Source organism: Hippocampus bargibanti, linkage group LG08 (genome assembly GCF_051943395.1).
Source record: "Hippocampus bargibanti isolate YZ-2025 linkage group LG08, ASM5194339v1, whole genome shotgun sequence".
NCBI classification, from domain to species: Eukaryota; Metazoa; Chordata; class Actinopteri; order Syngnathiformes; family Syngnathidae; genus Hippocampus; species Hippocampus bargibanti.
In genome coordinates, this window is record NC_142741.1 from 22109679 (window position 1) to 22132477 (window position 22799).

General features: G+C 40.2%; 1 protein-coding gene across 2 annotated transcripts in view; it reads right to left on the minus strand.

Moving 5' to 3' along the window:
- The window catches only part of gpc6b (glypican 6b), a 104096-nt gene that overhangs the window by 28010 nt on the left and 53287 nt on the right, over positions 1–22799 (minus strand). Inside the window, exons 5-7 of one of the 2 annotated variants that reach the window (XM_089002291.1) lie at positions 11833–11963; positions 7778–7921; positions 6942–6971 (exon numbers count right to left, since the gene is read on the minus strand). In XM_089002291.1, the coding sequence (XP_088858417.1) occupies positions 6942–6971; positions 7778–7921; positions 11833–11963 (305 nt within the window). The remainder of the gene's footprint in view (positions 1–6941; positions 6972–7777; positions 7922–11832; positions 11964–22799) is intronic. The other variant, XM_089002293.1, reaches the window with a different exon arrangement.

The window sequence follows — 22799 nt, forward strand, 5'->3', positions numbered from 1 at the left end:
TAAATTATGTCTCTACAAAGAAAAAAAGAGCTATATTTTGTCAGCAATGAGATCTTTGGCCATTCTCATAGGCAAAACAAGGACTCCAACAGAAATGAAATGAAATGAAAACAATGAAAACAGAAATCATGGAAAATACACTGAGACCTCCTAAGTCCAATAACTCCAAAAATTTAAAATAAGACACGAAGAAAATCTGGGGAAAAATACATGTACCAAATATTATCATCAAATATTATCACGATACACATGAAGCCGAAGTGAACAGGTAAATGATTGTGTATGTCTTCTTTGGTTTAGTTTTATTTGACATGCCATTACAGGAGGCTAAAAGTCAAGCACAAAGAAAAACAATGAACAGAGCCGTAAATTTAGAACGTTTTATGTTTGCTTTCTCACTTTTAAAAGTACATAACCACCTTATTTTCAAAATGATCATCAGGAAAATGTGTTTAGTTCTACTGGTCGCATTAACGTAAAAGGCATATCTACTGTATGAAAACACAATGTGATATTCCTCTTCTCGTTTTCCATTATTTAGGTTTATTTTACTTATTTCCACTATGAATCTAACAGAGTGATTATATGCATTGCAAAAATAATTCTGGGTCTCTCGATTGCTCAGGTATGACAAAAATCAGCCCAATCTGTCTTTTATTCTTTTTTTATGTTGCTTCACTGCTAATACGAGGACTAATTTACATCATAGCAGCCCCCAAAGCGTCTCTGTGAGGAAGATGTTTTTTTTGGTTGTGCTTCTATACCGGATACACACAGTGTAATGTATGAAGCGCTGCTTCCACAAATGAAAAATGTGTTATCACATGGTGTCCCCTATAGCTTACGGGCGTCATTGTAATGGTTTAGAAGTTTGAACTTGAAGTCAAGCGACTTTTCAAATTCGTGATGCCTCCTTTGTGAAGGTTGTTTGAATTTATTGAGGGCAAACTATTTAAATGATTACATCATTTATTTCATTTAAGAAAATAATCAGATGTCTATTGACTTTTTTTGTGTGACCGCCGTCTATCTTGAGACAATTGCGGACCGTTTATAAAAACGACACAAAGGCCCTGGAACCAGTGCAAAATCAAATGTGTCTCTCTTTATCTCAAACATTTGAACTTTGATCACTCCGCTGAGAAAACTGTGATGCTGTTATTACCGTCACGATGGAGTTTCATGATCTCCATTTCTGGCTGGGCTTCCGGGGCGATGTGGGGAGGCGTGAAGGTGGGGGTGTAGCTCTGACAGAATGTCAGGCAATTAAAGCATCATGGCTCATTGAGCTGGAGGTTGGACACCGCTGCTCAAACTTCCCGCCCACTGCCTGCCATCTATTCAGTCTGCCTTTGTTAACAAATGTAAGGCTGTACATCCACATCAGATATTCTTATCAAAGGGCAAGTAAAACAAATGTTCACAGGGGTGGGCTCAGCATCGTTGCCTTGGGTAATTATGATGCATCGGTACGTAAAGGAGGACAACGCGAGAGAAAAATACATGCTCAACACACCAAATCCGTTTATCCCACCGATTCAACAGAAGACGTAAAAAATCTGCTCCACTAATGATTGTGCAAAGCAGCTGCTGGAGTGGGTGACACGTATTTGTAACGGAGACAAAGCCGCATAAAACAATAACAGGATGTCAGATTTTCTTCAGAGTCACAACTGGCACTGCGATTCAACTTTTTCTCTCCTTTTATGTTGCGCATGAAAAGAGAATGGGCCGGGAAAACCTTCCAACCATAGCAGCCGCACGCTGAATAAAATATGTTGTATTTTAATAGAAAAGGAAAATAGAGGAAAAAAGAATGGTGCAGAAAACCTTTATACTTTAAAAATGATTTTTCTGCAGGGGCCATTGCATATGTTGTTTTACTTTCATTGCATGGGACGTTTTCACCTTAATTTCAACTTTTAGTCAGCAAAATGACCAGTTTATGGATCAGCCCTTTGGAAAGTAAGGTCTGAGTTATGTGTGATAGCTGATGGTTTGTGTAAGTATGGCAGTAGTCGTGTAGGATAATATGGGTAGTTGGTGGAAGGTTATACTTTTGTAATAACTGGCCCCCATGCGCCTGAAAGGGGGGCCAAATTCTAAAATTGATAGGCCTGATTTAACTAGATTGCCAAAGTACACAAAACTGATGGAAATAAACCAACATACATTCATTGGAGCATGATATTTCTAAATTTCAAATGAAAAAACATGATTTGACTAAAATCTATTTTCCTAGAATATCAAAAAATTTAATTCAAGTCAAAGAATGTATTTATACATAAAATAAACAACCGTTTTTAATTGTATTTAGTTACTTCACAATCAATCCTGTGCTATTTTGATATTGAACGGTATTACAGAGAAGACAAAGAGAACATACTCAGCACAATATTTCTTACTAGTGTCTACTTCAACACATTTCTTTAATTTCATTTAAAACAGATTCCTTTCTTACAGACAGTGTACTGTCGGTGTCCAAATACCTGACATGTGTCGGCGTCTACTTCCGTGTCAGGTATTTGAACACCGACAGTACATTGTCTGTAAGATAGGAATCTGTTTTAAATTAGATATCAAGTAGACAGGATGAACTTAATACAACTAACACATTTCTTTGCTTTGATGATTTCAAATGTGTTGCAACAGTTCTGAAATCATTCCCATTAGCCACTAAATTTGTTCGTTTGCTGAAACAAATTGTGACGATGCTCCGCACTCATTCTTAAAAAAAAACGAGAATATGTCAATGTTGATGTTGTTCAATGTAAATACTGCAATGCACCCTGAGTAAATGAAAATGCGATTATCTCTGTTGGCAGCTTCCGGCGGGTTGGTCGGGAAGAGCCTGAGATATCCTCTACCATGACTTTGGAACGCACGAAAACAAATGCAAGGTAATTATGGCTAGATATCGGTAAGGCAAGAGGGCAGACGAACAAAGTTCAGACCTCTGAAATAAAATGAATAGCCTTCAATTGCTTTTTAACTAAATTTGTTTTGTTCACTATTTTAACAGAAGTATGTCATGTGGTGCAGATCACGTAGCCATAAGAACTAATTGTAATAGACTTACGCCGCTGCTGGAGTAGTGGAGTGATAAAGTTGCCCCAGTGGCTGTCAAAATGCGTAAATGGCGCAAGGGCGTGGCCCAGATGCATCCCGATAACTGGCTCATGTCATTGTGGCACTTTTATTAGTTGTTCTTCACAGCGGATAAAGTATATATTCCTATGAGTATTTTTATGTGGTCTACGTGTGTTGCTACACTGTGTTCAAATATCTATTCCTTACACAGTAACTCCAAAGCCGCAGAGATGTTAATCGTAAGTCAGTGTGCCTATTGAGTTCACTATATATTGCATTCAGGAAGCAGCAGCTCCGTGGTGGCTTTACATACACAATGTGTAATTCTCTTAGATTTATGTGTCACTTGAAAGTGACCTTCAGCTGAGTGTAGCAATAAACTTGAAGCCTGTTTTTAAAAAAAATACTTAACGATGATATCTGTCACATTGCTGCTTCTAGTGAAGCGAGTTGAGGAACTTGCCGCCAAAAGTGAGTCCGGTAAAATAAGTGTGGTAATGGGTTTATGTTGATCGTTCGTCCCTGGCTCATTGCTTCTACGGGTCTCGATGGCAGAGGATGGTTAAATCAGCAGCGGAGTCATTGTGGGAGGTCTGGCGAGGAGGACGCAGGAAGGGAGAGAGAGAGAGAGAGAGAGAGAGAGAGAGAGAGAGAGAGAGAGAGAGAGAGAGAGAGAGAGAGAGAGAGAGAGAGAGAGAGAGAGAGAGAGAGAGAGAGAGAGAGAGAGAACGGACTGGGAGGGCATTTATATGGCGGACAGTGTGCGACGCAATAGGATGTGACGTAATGTAGATGCGAAATCATGTAAGGGAAGGCAGGATATGACGTATCAGGAAGTCCAAAACGTAAAGAAAGATTAGAAAGTGATGTTTAAAGATGTTCGTATAGTGAATTACCCCAACAGTGGTCAGGCCCCCACCACGTCACATGCCACAACGACAATGGTAGGGATGATGACACCGAACGACCAGACGATCAGTAGACGCGATGACCCGACCCAGAATCAGTGACGGGATTACGACCGAACGCCTCTAAGTCAGAATTTCGCGATAGCAATCTTGCTCAGTATGAGAGGAACCGCATGTTCAGACATTTGGTGCGTGCGTTTGGCTGAGGAGCCAATGGTGCGAGGCTACCATCTACGGGATTATGACTGAACGCCTCTAAATCAGAATCCCACCGAGACACGCCGATACCGTGGCGCCGGGGCCTTACGGCTGGCCCGTCACGCGGAACGCCACTCGACACTGGTCCGGGGTGCGCCCGGATGATGGGTGCACCCTCTCCAGTTACCTACACCGCATGCGTATTAAAGACCCGGTGCTAAATGACCTGCAAACGACCTGATTCTGGGTCAGGGTGTCGTAACTAGCAAAGCAGCACGATCGCTGCGATCTATTGACAGTCATCCCTCGATCCAAACTTTATATACAGTAGAAAATCTACTTCAAGTTGTCCACTCTGTGACTTTGGCGACAGTTTCAAGTATATCCCCGCTCCGCATAAGTGTCCTTGCTGTTCGTGTCGGTAACATCTCACTGTTTAATATTTAGCAGCTGGGGGTAAGCCACTGGAGTGAGTTCACAGCAGATGTGCATGGTATTTCAAATATGACCTCAAACAGTTCCGCCAACATTCAAAACTATTCCAGCATCATTAATGTATACTTCAATATTTTTCACAATATGACTCACGACAAATAGGAAGGATGTTTGATGACGGCAGCATAACTGTTGCCCATTATATGATGATACAATAATACACTAGATTTTTGGGCGGATTTAATCATGATTGGCTGATGTGTCATCTATAGGTTGGCAACCCTTGGCTGTGCTATTTTCCGCATTTTCAGTGGTGTAGTTCACGTATATGACACATTCCCTGTCCGTTCCTGCAATTTCTTGTCTGAATGCCCGGCTGATTATTCATAAAGCAGCCCCCACATGCCCGCCTGGCTGCGGTCCCGTGTCGCTGTACCATTAGAACAGATGCTGGCCGCAGCGCTCTGTAAGACCGGGTCACGTCCTGATTTGTTGTCCATGCTTTTAACGAACATCGAACAGGGGATATTTCCAGAATAGAGAGGTTAATTGACAAAGGTGAGCTGAGGGAGCCTCACCACCTGAGGACACGCTGGCATATGGTTGAGCTATTAGTGATGACTTAATGACTTTGATCTAGTAAAATCTAAAAAGTTTCAAGGCAGATGCTGTGCCGCATGGTGGCAAGAACTACTGCATCAAAACCATTGATGTCATATGCTAAACAGATGCTGATAATGACACATATTAGTGTGGATATTAACACATTTATGTATATAGTAATTTCTGTTTGGAAGAGTTACCTGTAAAACAAGAAGTGGTGATGGTTACAACAACTGTTCAACTCATTTTAATGTAGATCGGTTATACATTTTTATATGTATAAGAAATGGGATAATGCTAAAGCCAATGAAGCAAAAATCACATTAGTTTGCTGTCTGAAGAAAACCAACACGGCCGAATGAGACAGCAAATGCACAAAAATGCAATAAATGTACAAATTGTCACATATTTCTTCAAATATTACCAGCAGGAAGTTTGCTTCAGAACAAGGAATTTGTGGAGGACCATTGGGCATTAAGAGAGTTTTTGCACCTGGCTAAACTTAGTTCCAGAGAATTTATTGACCCTATGGGTGTGAAAGTTCCAGGAAACTTTCAGATTTGAGTTTGGGGCGTGGACCATAATTGATTGACTGATTGGAACATTTAAGTTCCAGTAACATCCAGTTCCAAGAATTTGAAATTCCTGAAATAATGAGAAAAAAAATGTCAGCCTTTTGACGAGAAAAAAATGTTCTTGATAAGCGTAGCATTCTAAAACAGTCTATTTCACTTTTGGGTCACTGCCTACCACGCTTTTTCATAAAATTCACACTATTTGTTTCACATGTTGTAATTTGCTTTCATTTTTATCCTTGAGTTCATACTCAGGCACCATCGTTATGGGCTATGGTCTTACAACAACCTAACCCCATACCTTTATTTAGCGCTGTCAGTGACTAGCAGGCGGCGCTGGCGCTCCTGGCTGGGTTCTTCCCATGTGAAGTTTGCATGTTCTCCACATTTCAACAACATGCATGTGAGTTTAATTGAAGACCAGTGACGTGCGTTGAGGTTGATGACTGGCAAGGCACGACTCGTGCGGGTTGTTTTTGTCGGGTATTTTTCCCCTACATCTCTCATCTTAAAGGCAAAAGAAGAACATTTGGCCTCGTCTTGATGTTTCATGTTATAAAAGCAGGTCTTTTTTTTGCCATAACTAGCTGAACAGACAGCATGGGGCAGAACATGCCTCGCTTGCCTACCCTGACCCATGTTGAAGTCTCTAAATTATTCATATCAGTTAAATTGAGTGTAAGCGATTCTATTTATTTATTTTTATATGTGCCCGATGATTGTCTAATAGCCAGTGAAGACGTTTACGTCGAAACAGAAATTATGTTCAGTGAGCCAAAGCTCGTCTTAAAAAAACAAATACACATAAAAAACAACAAACAAATACATACAAAATCGATAAATAAATAAATAGATAAAAACGTAATAAATGACAAATAAATGAATGAAGAAATAAATAAATGAATAAATACATAAATAAATAAATAAATAAATAAAAACATACAGTAAATAAATAAATATATACAGAAATAAATGAATGAAATGAAAGTAAATACATGAAAAATAAAAAAAAATAAAAATAAATAAACAAATGATTAACATCGAAATGATCTTTCATCCACCCCCTGTACTCTTTCATGCCCACCCCCTTGCCTACCCCCATGAAGAAAAGAAGAAACATGTTGAAGCTTACGCTGTGTTGCATGGTTTTCCAAATAATCCTCTGGTTTGCAGGAGAAACAAGAGAGGAGGAAAAAGAAAGTTAATTAATTGTGTAGGTGGACAAATGAGCTAATGGGAGTACACAATGAATAAGATGACCGAGAAAAAAATATCAGAAATTGCCACATGGAGAGCCAAAACATTCATTCGTATTGATTCAGACAAGTAAACATTGAAGAAGAAAAAGGCTACGTATTGAGAGACTGGATTTTTCGTTGCGTGGGTAAACTGGCTAGCGACTAATGAATAAATCACTTCACATTTATTTTTTAACAATGGCAATAATTTGCCACAGGTTTGTGAGGAGAGGCCAGGAAGTCAATATGGCTGCAAAAGTATGTACACTATGATGAGAATTGCTCCTGAGCTTCGTTTGTCTGTCAATGCTAACTTTTTTTCCGCAGTCGCAGCATTTTAGGCCTCAAGGTTGTTGGAGATGTTAAATGCACAAATCAACGTCCAGTCCCACAAACACGCAGTCCATCCGATATGAAATAAAGGGCTGGCTCTGCAGGAAACAATGGCCATGGTCAGCCCTCGGAAAACAGCATTCAGCCTTGTCTGTTCTGTTTGCCAAGCACACAGAGGCGGGAGAAAGGCACATCACAGTACACCTCACTCTCGGGGGGAGGAGAGGGGGTGATTATTTAGCAAACGGCGATCAATAGATGCAGGAAGAGTCCGCAGAATGAATTGCCGTTAGCGGCGTGGCTCAGCAAATCACCGGCTTTAATCAACACCGTCAGCTTGGAGGGAAGACAAATGGTGTTTATATCGCGGAAAGCAAGTGTTGCTTGACGCCCTTACCAGTCTGTCTAGGCTGGTGCCAGCTGCCGTGGTGGGACGCTCGTCTGGGTTGTATGGCCTGAAGCGGGCGTTGAACACATCCGGAACGCCACGGGCAGACCTCATCATTCCTGCAGGTTTTGGCTGACCACAACCTTGAAAAGCCTGCAATTACAAACACGGGCACCCGACGGTCAAAATCTGAAATGACTTTTTGGGAAGAAGAGAATGAGGGAAAACATGATGTTTACTCGGGGACTTTGCCATTGGTTGAACACCACATGCTTCTGGTGTATAATGGGCTGCATGTTGAGGTCACCACGCTGACGCTTAGAGTAATTCAGCTGGGCTGCGACTGGCATTATTCAAGTTTTACAGCTTTTGGAAAAACACCACATATGCAGTAGCACCACTGGACGTGTTGTATGAGAAAGCATGCAGACGACTCAAATTCCAACTGACATCAACAAGATGAAGATGTGGCAATCAAAATAACTTTCAGCATTCCACATTTTTTCAAACTTTTTTTTTTTCCATCGATGATCAAAATAAAATGCAATACATCACATCAACGACTGATCTAAGGCTGAACTAATATCATGACCGTTCAGGTATTTTCTAGTTCAATGTTAAATATATATGCTGCAGTAATTTGCGCATTAAGCTCAGAGGTCTTGGGTTGAATCCCCACGATGTCCCCCTTGTGTGGAGTTTGTGTGTCCTCCAAAGGCCTGTGTGAGTGTTCTGCAGGTACTGTGGTTTCCTCCCACATTTCAAAACTGTGCATGTCATTTTATGCCACCCGCAAAAGCAAATTAAAAAAAATCACTATTTCCTACTAATCCATACCTGCCAACTTCTGAAACCAGACAATTCTGAAATACACGCCAATTATAAAACGACACTCACTCTTGAGTCTCGATTCCAGGAATTAGCAGTCACTCTGGATTCCAGGAAAGACCCGTAACAGCTAACAGCTAGCACTGTGCCGAACGTCTGTTCTCGTGTTTTGAATTAACGTTGCGTACATTACTTACTATTTGGTGATTTTTGTTATTGTTTTTATTGGAAACCATAATTTTAATTATTAACCCGTAACCCGGATGGGATGATGAAAACCGTAGTTTTTAACGGCAAAACCGGAGGAGTTGGCAGATATGTCAATCAGTCGTTCTTAACGTTTTTAGAGGTACCACACCACTTAATCATGTGCATTCACGGAACGCTTCATGAGTGAAATCAATAAATAAATAAATAAATAAATAAATAGGGTAGTCGAGTGGTTAGAACACCGGCTTCACAGTGCAGCGGTCGACGGTTCGTGGCCCATTGCGACCTCCCTGTGTGGAGTTTGCATGTTCTCCCAGAGCCCGTGTGGGTTTTCCTCTGGTTTCCTCCCACATTCCAAAAACACACATGTCAGGCTGATTGAACAATCCAAATTCTCCCTAGGTGTGAGTGTGAGAGTGAATGGTTGTTTTTCTTTGTATGCCTTGCGATTGGCTGGCAACCAATTCAAGGTGTCCTGCTCTAAATAGATGGATGGATCAGAACACCTGACATTTTCTATTTACACTATGTTTTATGCATTGCATCCAGTGTAGGTGTGTTCTTGGACTAGAAGGCATTTGGTAAAGATAATAAACTAAGGGTTCTTTGTTTACACTGGGACATTGGACACTACCACACATTGAAAGAATGATAATTTCCAAAATGCAGGATGTCCGCATGTGGAAGTGCATCACAATCATTCAAGAATGTAAGACCAAAGGGCCTATGCAGCTGTCTGCAAACAATACTGTCATCTGGAACTAAAAAACAAAGCCGAGAAACAAAAACACTTGCATTAGACTCAATGACTGTTGATTGTTCTAATGTCAACATGAAGAAAAAAAATCACAAGACAAAAGTTCACATAAAAACAATGACAAATTGTGGTATTTTCACACCTTGTTTTCATGCCAGTGGAATTTTACTTTCAAACAAAAGTAAACAGTTTGTCAAGCTTTTCACAAACAAACAAACAAATCTGTTTTATATTCTTTGAAATTCCAAGAAAATCCTTCACTGCAAACGGAGTTTACTATTGTAGTGAAGGATTTGAAAGGTTTTGACAACTGAAAATTCAATGTGGTTGACTTTTATATTTGGTGGTCATGATCCTTTTACCATTGACCGGCATAGAAACAAATAACAGCAAATAATAAAAAATATATGGCAGCGTTTCATGAAAAATAGTGGTTGTTGCAAGCCAAACCAAAAAAAAAAATAATGTTCTGTGTTGTCCAGATTGCAACATCGCGCCACCATTTCAAAGGAATTGTAATTCCAGGAATTGTAATGCCTACCAGCAAATTTAGCTGGTAGGCACGCCTCATGACTTCAACTCAGATTTTGCATGTGGAATTCAGTTGTTGAATGTGAGTCCTTCAAAATAATGACCTCGGTCATGCTTTCTTCGTAAACTGTGCACTTGTCGTGAAAAGTATTGATGCTTTTTTTTAACTTTAAAAAAACATATTTATTTATTTATTTATTAATTCACTGCCAATGTCCAAAAAGGAGTCCACTCCAGTCCCAGGGTTTGTGTCATTTACACTCAAATTGCAGGACCCACAGAATATTGAGTTTTAGTCCTCCATAAACATTCAATTTAGCGTAAGAAACCTTAGACTTTCTTCGTTCATCAGAAAAAAGAGCTTCCTTAGTTATGTGGGTCTGGAGTTATCTGAGCTTGAAATGAGGGCGGCTTTAACAACAGCTGAAGCTGGAATCAAGCACTCACATTGACAAAAAAGGAAATGCTTCCCCTTTGTGGAAGACAAAAAACATTGCCAGAGGTCTGGCCAGCGCTTTATCGGCATCCAAGCAAGAAGAACAAAACCGAACTAATTCGGGAATGGCGCTCTACGTCATATTTTCAATCCTGAATAAATTCATGAATGTCAGTGAATGACTATTAAAAAATTTTTAACTGTTCTGAAACTTAGAACATTCTGGTTTTAATGAACACGCAGATAAAACCTGTTGACTGAAATGGTGTCGCTTTGGCCCTTCATCTGCATTTTGTCAGTGAAAGCATCACCATCTTAAAGACTTCATTGTTATCGTTGTCTTGTGACTGAAGGACCCACACACAGACACACACACACACACACACACACACACACACACACACACACACACACACACACACACACACACACACACACACACACACACACACGCACACACACACACACACACACGCACACACGCACACACACACACACACACACACACACGCACGCACGCACACGGTTTCAAATGATAAAGCACAGGGCTGTAGTTGCACGCGCCTCAAGATAATGAGCTTCAGCGTACGTGCAACGCAACCACCTTCCTGCTGTCGTTCAATGGTTTCATGAATTTCTGCATTTTTCTGTGACTGTGGATCATTTTGACAGGATTGTCGTCTGTTCACGAAACTTCTCAAAAGCTCAAACATTTTGTATAGATCCATCTGTTTATTTAGTGTGTGTGTGTGTGTGTGTGTGTTCTCATTTGTGCGACCCGGTGGGGACATAAACCTAACTGCACCCAAACCGGTGGGGACTCATTTACCTCTGAGGACCTAAAGTGAGGTCTACACTGGCAAATTGCGCTTAAAGACTTCAAACCATGTTTGAAAGACCTGCAAAATTAAAATCAATAAATATGCCTTTTTACAATGATTTCTGAGTGAGCACAGGCTAAAAAAAAAGGATTCTAAAATCTAATTTTTATGAGTCTCATAAATATCTTTTTTCACGTTTGAAACTGGGTTCCCACCGTTGTGTTGGGGATGTTCAGTGGTTTTTAATTAATGCCGTAGATAAACATTTCGCCATATTGTGATTTCCATTTCTGATAGCATACATTTGTGAGAAAGGACTAAATGAGTCACTTTCACATGTAATTTTTATCCGTTTCATTTTTGTGAAAGCTAACCAGAGTCAGACATGTACTTGACACGCAACATCTTGACTGTGATTGCGTTGAATTATATACAGAAGACCGATGTACTGGCACAGCGTAGGCGACAAGAAGTACAATACCTTATAGGAGACCTGAGCGCTGTTGTCTTGCATATTCATGATGGCATCCGAGATCTTGACGTCAATGGGGTCCATGACGGATTCGATGTTGAAAGGTCCCTCCAGTCGCAGAGCCACTAGCAGCATGGCGTCTAGCATTAGATGGGGGTGGGGGGGGGGGCGAGGAGGGGGACAGTTAATGCGGACACTGAAATGATCTGAAGCTATGAATGTAGAATGAATTGAACCAAATTAGATAAATAAATGTGAATATTCATACACTGACAAGTCGTGATTTTTGTTCATGATCTTTTGTGCAAAATGCCGCCACATTAATATATTACAACCTTGACAAGATGGTCGAGATGGATGAGATGTGCTTGAATCGCAAAAAAAAAACGAATTACATAAATGTAACATAATAATGTAGTCATTTCAAACACAGCGCTGACATTTTTGTTATTGTTGTTTGTATTATTGTTTTTGACATTTGTTATTTTTGCACTAATTACTAAATTAATACTTGAGCTAATATGCCACATTCCCCATCAGTAGGTCTCACCTCACCCAAAAAAAGAAAGCAAACCCTCAATGAATTCAGATAATCACAAAAAGGAATGGTTAATTATGTTCATATTTAGATTTTTGTTTGACATTTGGGACATTTTTTTTTCTCGGGGGCAGGAGGGGGATAGACTGGTTCCATGGATGATATCACACTTTATGTCAGCATCTCGCCTAACACCTCACAGTATGTATATCCTGATGCCACAGTTAAGCGGGCAGAAAATGATGCTTGTTTTGCTTCTTTTTTTGGGAGGGTTTATTGAGAACAGATAAACACAAAATGAAAGACATCAAAATCAAAGAAAAAAAATAGACTGTAATTGTTTTGTAACTATTACCCAATAGCAAGACAGAGTAATGTCTAAAAAATGGTGTCAATTATGATATATAGACACGTCTATACAAGTGTGTGTGTGTGTTTGTTCCATAATAAATAAATTGCCTGATTTTGTAAATAAATAAAGCGGATCGCCTCACACAGCATGTATTTCTGTCCCTTTTTATTATCACGCATTATCTCATCATTTCTTGCCGTCTCACCACACCATCACTAAATTAGAGGGCATCAATGCCTTTCAGGATAAATGTAATTTTGATGTTGATTGACCCCGCCACGTCAAGCAGATTTCATTTGCCTCCATGAGACCAAAACCCACTGTTGAATCATTGATTTAACGGAAAAGCCAAGCACCTATTCTTACTGGCTGCGGGCGCTACGGGAAGGTCAACGCCTCATTAATGTGACTGTGTGGACGAGAGCCAGTTGCCTCATTGAAGTCAAGACACTTGCGGCATTGTCTGCATGGATAACTTTTTGTTTTCTCTTCCATTAATTGCACCCTTGTAACTCCTTTAAAAGCAGCACACTTTAATTATGCAAAGTGATAAGCACAGTACAGTTTTGAATGATATCCACAATCAGAGCACTGCTGTCCCCTGTGTGGTTGCACTACAAACAAAAACTAAAAATGGCTATAATAGAGTCCTTTGAATGTGTGCTAGCCCCCAAATGGTATGTCTGCTAATGCAACGTGGGCTTAAATGGCAGTTCTGAGTAAAACAACTGAATCAAAATGGAAAAATTCCCAAATATCTTCCACTTCAAATGGGAATGTAGCACACGATCACTACTTTTCCCACAAGATTTTCTTTTGATGTAATAGTTTTTTTTTCCTTCTTCTGCCTTCCTTACCCCATTTGACATGAAGAATAGTGTTATTATAAGTTAAGAATAAGTTTATTCGCTGCTGTCGCAGTTGAGTGTTTGATTCTTTGCTGAATGGTACAGAATGTTAGAACAAAACAAGCCCGTGATCAGCCGCTGAAAGTGAATTTCACGCAAGATTTGGCGTAGAACATCTTGAGGGTCGATGCAGTTGTGCAGAATTAAAAAAGAAATATGTATTGAGGCAAAGTCAAGCTGGAGTCTTTGAAGGGAGGAGACCAATTTGAAAGCAACACCATTTTAAATGAAGGCAGATCGAGTCAACATCAAGATTTTAAGACATTTGGGGCACAAGGCCAAGACTGACACAATTTGAGAGCAAATGAAGATTAAAACCAAGGCAATCTGAGACCGAGTCCCAAGACATTGAGCAAAATAAGACCAATCAAGGACCAATACATAAAGAAAACATGACCAACAAAGAACAAGACTTTGAGGTAGATTTATCAAAGAGACACAGTTATGTCCAATTGTAGTCTGGAAATAATCAGCTCATCAGTAAGGTGCGTTGCAACATGGACAGGTGGAAAACATGCATGATAGCTGTTCTCAAGGAATGGAACTGCTCACCTCTGCTTTAAGGTCAAGCCTTTGCTGGGGCTTGTAACTTATTCATTGCCAGGCGTGAAAAAAATGTGTCCAGTCCAGTGCCAGGGTATTTACTATTTTCACTCAAATTCCAGGACCCACAGAATATTGAGTTTTAGGACTACATCATCCAGCGTAAGAAACCCGAGACTCGCTTCTTTCAACAGAAAAAAATGATTTAATTCCTAGTTGATATAGGTCTGGATGAATATGAGGTGCATTCCAGGCTGTACAAAAGGCAAATGCTGCCCCCTCGTGGGAAGGAAAAATCTTTCCAGAGGTCTGACCGGTGCTTTATCAGCAACCGCAAGAAAAATCCAAACCCGAAAAAATTCAGGAATATTCATATTTTCAATTCCCGAATTGATTCGGGAATGGCAGTGAATGAGTTAAAACGGAAATAGCAGTGACAATATAGGAAATTGTCAGAGCTACGTCTACCCATAAATCCACCACATGGTTCAAAAAAACAACAAGGCATGGATAGTTGCCAAACAAAAAACATTTAGGTTTCACTCGGAAAATATCTTAAAGTAGCAAAGCAACCGTTGGCTTGCTTTTGAGAAATATGGCACAATCTGTGACCCAAATGTGTAGCCTCAGTGCCAAATTGCGGATAAGTGGGAATCTGTGATGGTTTTGGCTTAGGGGGAAAGTATATGACTCAAAACATGTTAGTGGTTGGACTGCAGTTGTTGTCATAAGAATAAATAAGTGACAGCATTGAGTTGAAATCACATCAATTTAGAGATGAGACCGTCTCAAAGGGTTGTTCCAAGACCCAGAGACAAAACCCGATCTTGGGTAGTTCAATGCTTCTCCAATACAAATTATAGAAACAAAAATAAAGGAGGGAAAATTATGGAGGAAATCGGAGGACCAAGAGAAAACACAAGCAGACATGAGAAGAAAATGCAAACTTTACACAGGTAGGCAGGAGCCGGAATCGAACCCTGCGCGTTCTTAATTCATTCACGAATTTATTCGGGGATTGAAAATATGACGTAGAGCGCCATTCTCGAATTTGTTCGGTTTTTGTTTTTTTTCTTGTTTGGGTGCCGATAAAGCGCTGGCCAAGGCCACTGGCAATGTTTTTTTCCTTCCACAAGGAGACAGCATTTCCCTTTTTTCCATGTTAGCGCTATGTTCCAGTTTCAGTTGTTTTTAAAGGGCTATATTCACCAATATCTGCAATATGTATTGCATTGTATTTTGGACACCCTCATTTCAAGCTCATATAACTCCAGACCCACTGGAGTAGACACATTTTTGCACATCGTCTGACAGTGAATGAATTAAGTAGAAACAAACAGCTTGTTTGATGGTTGACACATGCAATGTTTTTGGGAATTGACTTTTGACTTCAGCCTTCCTGTGTGCCGTTTTTTATGTCCTACCCTTACTTGCCTAAAATTTCCATTCCCACAAGGCAAAAATGGCCACTTTAGGTTCATTGGGGACCCGAAATTGTCTGAAGGCTTCAATGTGAGTCAGGTTGGTAGTCTACAAATTAATTAAGCAACCAGTCCAGGGTGAATGTAACTTGAGTCTTGCCCAAAGCCATTTGAGATAGGTGCTATTGAAACAAGATGTATGGATGGACCCTCTCAGGTAAAAATAGACACTGTGCATTCATCGCGGATTGAAGAGAGATTCTCTCCGGTGTTTTTTTTTTTTTTTCAGGTTGAGGTGACTAATGGTTGAGATACATTAGCCCAGTTTGGGCTCCATTTCCTCATTTCCTCACCAATTCTGTTTATTCCTCTTTTTTGTTCACACTGCAGACGGAAAAAAATCCCATGATGCACCGGTGAGTTGTTAATATGCACACCGCATCAGTGCCAAACGGCCTTGTGAAGTCATACTTCAGTAGTTGTCTTCACCGAGGCCGGAAGTGTAAATGACACTTTCATCTGAAAAGCAAAAAATTTAACTCGCCTTGGAGCAGCGATGATGATCAGTCGACTTGGAGCGTTGATTGTGCCGCACGGTTTTGTTTTAGACGGTATATGACATGGCATCTAACATAACTATAAAAGCTGTCGAGGGCATGCAGCGACAATTTGGGTCAAAAAGGCTGAAAGGAGAAAAAAAGTCATTTTCGGCTGAGTTTATAATAAGAAAGTTGAGTTGCCTCTAGCAACGGTGATAATGGCAGCCATTTCCAATGACACCTGATGTTTTTGCTTGCACTTGCCAGACTGGTTCCCGAAGCCCCTGCACCATTCAGACATAACTGTTGTCTAAAGGATAAAAACACCCCGAAATAAGCAACAAATACATGTCACAATTCGATCATTGCACAATGAGAGTTGTGCATAATGAAAAAAAGGACTAATAAAAATGGTCATTTAATTTTTAACTCATTAACTGCCAGATGTGCAAAAACGTGTGCACTCTAGTGCCATGGTCACTCAAATTCCAGGACTACCAGAACATTGAGTTTTAGGATTACTGTACATAAACATTCAATGGAGCATAGGAAACAATTGACTCTCTTATTTCACAAAAAAAAAGAGTTAATTCCTAAATTATATGTGCCTCGAGTTATATGAGCTTGAAATGAGGGTGGCTGTCCAAAATACAATGCATTACATACATGTTGGTTTACAATTTATATAGTGCTTTAACAAACACTGAAGCTGGAACAAAGCACTAATATGGAAGAAAGGGAAATGCTGCCTCTTGTGGAAGGGAAAACTATTACCAGAGGCCATGGCCAGTGCTTTATCGGCACTCAAGCATGAATAAACATAACCCAAACAAATTTGGGAATGGCGCTCTACGTAATATTTGCAATTACCGAATAAATCATTGTTTTGCCATCTCTCGTTCACATTTTCTCTCAAAAGTAGCTTTTTCCTGGCATTTTGCCAAAAACTGGACCACGGTCATTTGCTTTTGTCAGCTTTTAACAATGACTTTGAAAATTTCACAAGTAAACATGAGCACAGTGAGCAATCTCTTGACTGCGAGGGATATTTTCTGGGTGATTTGCATATACATAAAACTATTGGAACACCTTTTGGCAAATAATGAGAGTGCCGCACAGACTCCACACAGACACATAACGAGGTCCCTCTGAGCCAATAGAATTCATTGAAGATGCTAGGTAAGAGATAATAGCAGAGCAGCTATAAATAAGGTGCGTTCAGTAAACTTGGAGCTGCAACTAGCATACCATATTGTATTTTTACCTTTCATATCTTGAATTTTCTTTTCCAACCAGAGGCAATATTTTCTTGTTGCGACATTTCATAACTTGAAGTTTTTGTATGAGGAGGCGTTCGTAGTAGAGGTACCACTGTTCATTGCTTATCTTGGAGCAGATAAAGTTATTTCTTTTGCCAAAGCTTGCCCTTATCGAGACTAATTTGGGGTTTTCTACAATTTATTTACATAACGTCTCAGTTATGCAGACAGCTAGAACATTGTAAAAGGGCAAAACTTTTTTCAAACAGTTCTAAAATCATATTGAATTTAACAAAGTGACAGACCTGGTTCTGATGAGCATTGTGATTTTTCCAACTGCATTTGGACCACAATGGCATAGTTAGTACTCTCAGCCAAATGTTCCGAGCATCAATGCAAGAGATAGGCGAGCATCCAGCGGTGAGAAATCTTTTTATCATGCAGACACAGCTTTCGAGATAGACAAGACCTATTCTGAGCCCTGGGCTTTTAAAGACAACATCAGAAGCCGTACCTCATGTAGAGCATAGGCACCATGCTGAAGCAACACAATAGGCGTCAGCTTTACCAATATGCACATCAATTTGGTTTAAAACCTATCTATTTGAACATCACAGCAGACACTTTTAGCGCGTGCACTTTAACAATATTGATGAGTGCTTAAATAGGAGTGATGAAATTGCAGAGTGAAAGTGAGGAAAGTGAATGAGTCTATTTTTCGAGAGAGTAATTTCAGGGGAATGAAAAATAGCTGTGGCATCATTTTGATTTGTGCACCTCATCTGTGGCACAGCCAACCAACTAATGGTACTTAAAAATGTGAGGAAAACAAAAATACCTCATTTCCACTTGTTTAGAGGTGGTTAGAGTTTAATTTACAACACACATCTGGTCTGACTTCCTTCTGTCTTCCCAATGTGTTTCATGAGTGTGTATTATGAATTTCTGATCACGAATTGAGTAATTGAAATAAACTTTTTTTTAATTTCCCAATTTATTGAGTTTGATTATTTATTATGTATTAAAAAAGGCCTCAATGATGTCAAACTCATTTTTTTTTTGCTGCGGGCCACATTGTGAACACATACATGAATTTGGGGAAGCCATTAGAATGTTTCATCACCTCCACATATTACATATAGAGCGCACAACAAATTGATGAACAAATACTTTTCAAATTTGAAGTATAAAATAATGACCGTTATAAGTGTCCTTGAGAGTTTTGAAAGGTTAGAAATTAGAAATTTTGCTTAGAAATTAAATGTATTATTATTATTATTATTATTATTATTATTATTATTCAGATTTGGCAGGCATCATGGCACTTGTCATGCTTGATTTGCTTTTGAGGGCCGAATAAAATGATGTGGCGGCCCGGATTTGGCCCTCGGGTCTTGACTTAGACACCTGTGACCTATATGGTCTAACTCAGGCATGGGCAAACTACGGCCCGCGGGCCACATACGGTCCGTTAGGCTTTTCAATCCGGCCCGCCGAACTTGCCCAAATTATAGTACAAACAGTGTCTAAAACTCATGACAAAAAGCTAGCGAACAACAGGGCAGATAACTGAAAAGTTGCCTGCCCCATTTTTCCCAACTTGAAGCAAAATGAGACCAATCCCAATAAGAAACATTGTCACAAAGTATAAAGTTTTTTTTTAAATCAAGAATGCACCAACTTCAAATGCTACCTTGCTAAATTTACATCAAATGCGCATGGCTGTAAATTTTGCTACAGTAGTTGATTATCATTGTGGTGCACAATGCAACGTTTGCATTGATTCCTACGAGCCATTAAGCCCCTTTCATAAGTCTCACGTACACTTTACAGTCACGGTTTAATGTAAATTTACGTTTTGTAGCGTCACATATGTTGTTAGCTTCTTTTGAATCTTTCTTCTAGTTTGAGGTTCTGTGCATCTATTTTGGAAAATGACATGCAATTGCACGACTTTGTAACGCTTGCGAAAGTCCGGAAGAAAGAAGCAGGCTTCTGATTGGCTGCCGAGCCGAGTATGCAAATTTCAACTGCAGGTAGTCTATGTTTGTGTGCTCGGCGACGGTACACGTGTATTGTTAGCGTGTGACGGCGAGAGCGTCAGTGAGGAGTTTGTTGAGCGCGCGGTCAGGACAAACCATCTATGATTTCGCGGAATTTAACATAAGTAGGTATTATTGAGCTTGAATATTTCGTTGTGTAATAATATGTTTTGAATGTTGAAAGTGATTCCATTTTTCAATAAATGTTGATTTCTTTGCCCCTTCGATGGAAACTTAAAAACAGACGCAATCTTGTTAAATCACAGTGCATATGTTATTTTAATCTATTTCCATTTCCTCCTCCAAGTATCTGCGAAATAGTCTGTAAATGCCATATCTTGCATATTCCTTGAGACAAATTTATTAACTGATCAGGGATAGGTCTGTGTAAGCTCTCAGTCGTACAGGAGTGGTCCATCGATGAGAAGGTTTCTTCAGCCGTCATCTGTACAAAAGTGAAGGTTTCGGACGTTTCGCCTCCTATCCAAGAGGCTTCGTCAGCGAACTAAAGTCTGACTGGTCGTATCGGCCCCATTTATATATCCCTAATGTCCAGACCTGGTGGCGCCGGACACAGCTATGATAGGTCCCTACTCTCAGGTTGGGGGAGGCGCGGGACCCCCCCCTGTGGCCCCACTGATTGTTCCTACATTCCTGACTAACGATTGGCCTATTACACCCACTCCCCCCGGTATCACCTCATCAGCATAACGACCCTCATCAGCATTGCGAAAGTTGCCTAACCTGTTTTGCCTGAGCAGGCTATTGTATGAACGATCCAAATTGAACCTCACACCACCAGACCGGTTTAATGAAGGATTTTGTTGTTTTATAAGAATCGCCTCTTTTACCCCCCTTTCAAACCATCTATGTTCTTTCGCTAAGATTTTAACCTCATTGTCGTCAAATGAGTGGTTGCTAGCTTTTAGGTGCAAATGTACTGCCGATTGAGGCCCACTAGTATTATCCCTGCGATGTTGATAAAGTCTTTTTTTGAGAATTTGTTGAGTCTCCCCAATGTACTGCTCTTTACAATTTTCATTCTTACAATGTATGGAATAAACTACATTACTTTGTTTTTCATTTGGTAGCCTATCTTTTGGATGCACTAATTTTTGCCTTAACGTGTTTATCGGTTTGAAATAAGTAGGAATTTTATGTTGCCAAAGGACTCTTTGTAATTTTTCAGAAACTCCTGCAATGTACGGTACTGCTACTCCTCTCCTTTTAGAATCTTGAGAATTATTGGTTTCGTTCGCTATTCTTTCTTTCTGACATTTGTTGAATGACCACTGAGGGTACCCACAGTTAGTGAGTGCTCTCCTGATATGTTTTGACTCCTTTTCTCTACCTTCAGTGCTAGTTGGTATTAGTTTAGCCCTATGCTGGAGGGTTCTGATAACTCCTAGTTTATGTTGTAAAGGGTGGTTAGAGTCAAAAAGTACAGGTTAGGCAACTTTCGCAATGCTGATGAGGGTCGTTATGCTGATGAGGTGATACCGGGGGGAGTGGGTGTAATAGGCCAATCGTTAGTCAGGAATGTAGGAACAATCAGTGGGGCCACAGGGGGGGGTCCCGCGCCTCCCCCAACCTGAGAGTAGGGACCTATCATAGCTGTGTCCGGCGCCACCAGGTCTGGACATTAGGGATATATAAATGGGGCCGATACGACCAGTCAGACTTTAGTTCGCTGACGAAGCCTCTTGGATAGGAGGCGAAACGTCCGAAACCTTCACTTTTGTACAGATGACGGCTGAAGAAACCTTCTCATCGACTGATCAGGGATATTTTTCACATTTGAAAGACAGTTAATAAATTGGGTTGTAGTGTTTTTACTGTGCTATGAGGTTTGTACATACTACATTTAAAGGACAACCGGCACCATTTTTTGTTTTTGTTTCCCACTAACATCAGAAAAACGTTTTATAGCATCTAAAATACCCAAATCAGGCAGGCTGATATTTTTAGTTAAATGAAAAACACCAATAAAAATGACTTCAAAATTAATCCGGAAATGGTCAGTTTCAGAAGGTCCCACCCCTCTGTTCGTGACGTCACGCCAAGACGTCTTGCCTTGCTCGAGAATCAAAACAATGGCTTCAGATTCGGAGAAGATGTTTTCTTGTTCTTGTTCTTCTGAAGAGGAAAGCATAAATGTTTGCAATTGATTCTAGGAGTCCTCCCATATCAATTCGAGCCGTCAATGACAGCAATGTAGCACCCAGAAAAAGCAGAAGATTGCGCCCAAGCTCCGTTGGAAATGGGCTGATTTGTCAGCTGGGAATTTGTGTCAGCAAATATCAAATAGTAGTCTTGGTGCAACACACAACGATTCACCATCGCTTTATTTATGTGTTTTCCTTCTAATTTCGCCATCAACACAGATCAACACGAAGTTTTCAGACCAAACAAAGTACCCAAAATGCATTGTATGTCGCTTTCTCGGGCAGGGGCGGTCCAAACGTGACGTCACATGGGGATCGTCATCAACTCGAAAACAAGACTTCATATATTCAGCGCAAGTCTTAAAACGTAAACTATAGCTATATGCTGTGGAATCTTTGTAAAATACGCTCAGTCGAAGTCATTTGAAGTGATTTTATAAATTATGGACATAACTTGTTCGGAGTATTTCCGGCCCAAACACTCCCTCCAAATGCTCCTGGCCCGGCCCCTCTGTCAAATTTTAGAACCCAATGCGGCCCGCGAGTCAAAAAGTTTGCCCACCCCTGGTCTAACTCAACACAATACTTTATTGCGTTGAGCACAGGGAGTATCCTCACATGAAGAAAAGATTGGAGACAATGGAAGCAGCAGTGGAGGTGGTGGAAATGAAGATCTTGAAGTTTAGGGGTGACTTGGCACTTCCGGGCAAGGGAGGAAGACAGATTGAGAATATCAAGATATGACGGAAGATGTAGAAGTTAGGTGAAGATGTAAATAAAAAATGAGCGGTGCCAACCCAAATGGAAAAGAAGAACTCTCCCAGCATGAGAAGACATTTCGATTCAAGATCCTACATATCCATGCAGCTGAAGAGGATTGTTTAAAAAAGAAAAAAAATGTCACCATGGGAACCCCGATGCAACCTTACTCAACCGTATACAAAATGTTGGTTAAATTCTAAATTTTACAACCTATTATGGCATGTAACTCATTCACAGCAAGACATGTTCAAAATTGTGTCCACTCCAGTGCCAGGGTTTTTGTCATTTTCACTCAAATTGCAGGACCCACAAAATATTGAGTTTTAGGACGCCGTAAACATTCAACGCAGCGTAGGAAACCTGAGACTCTCTTCTTTCATGAGAAAAAAAAGAGTTCATTCCTAAATTATATGTGTCTGGAGTCATATGATCTTGAAATGAGGGTGG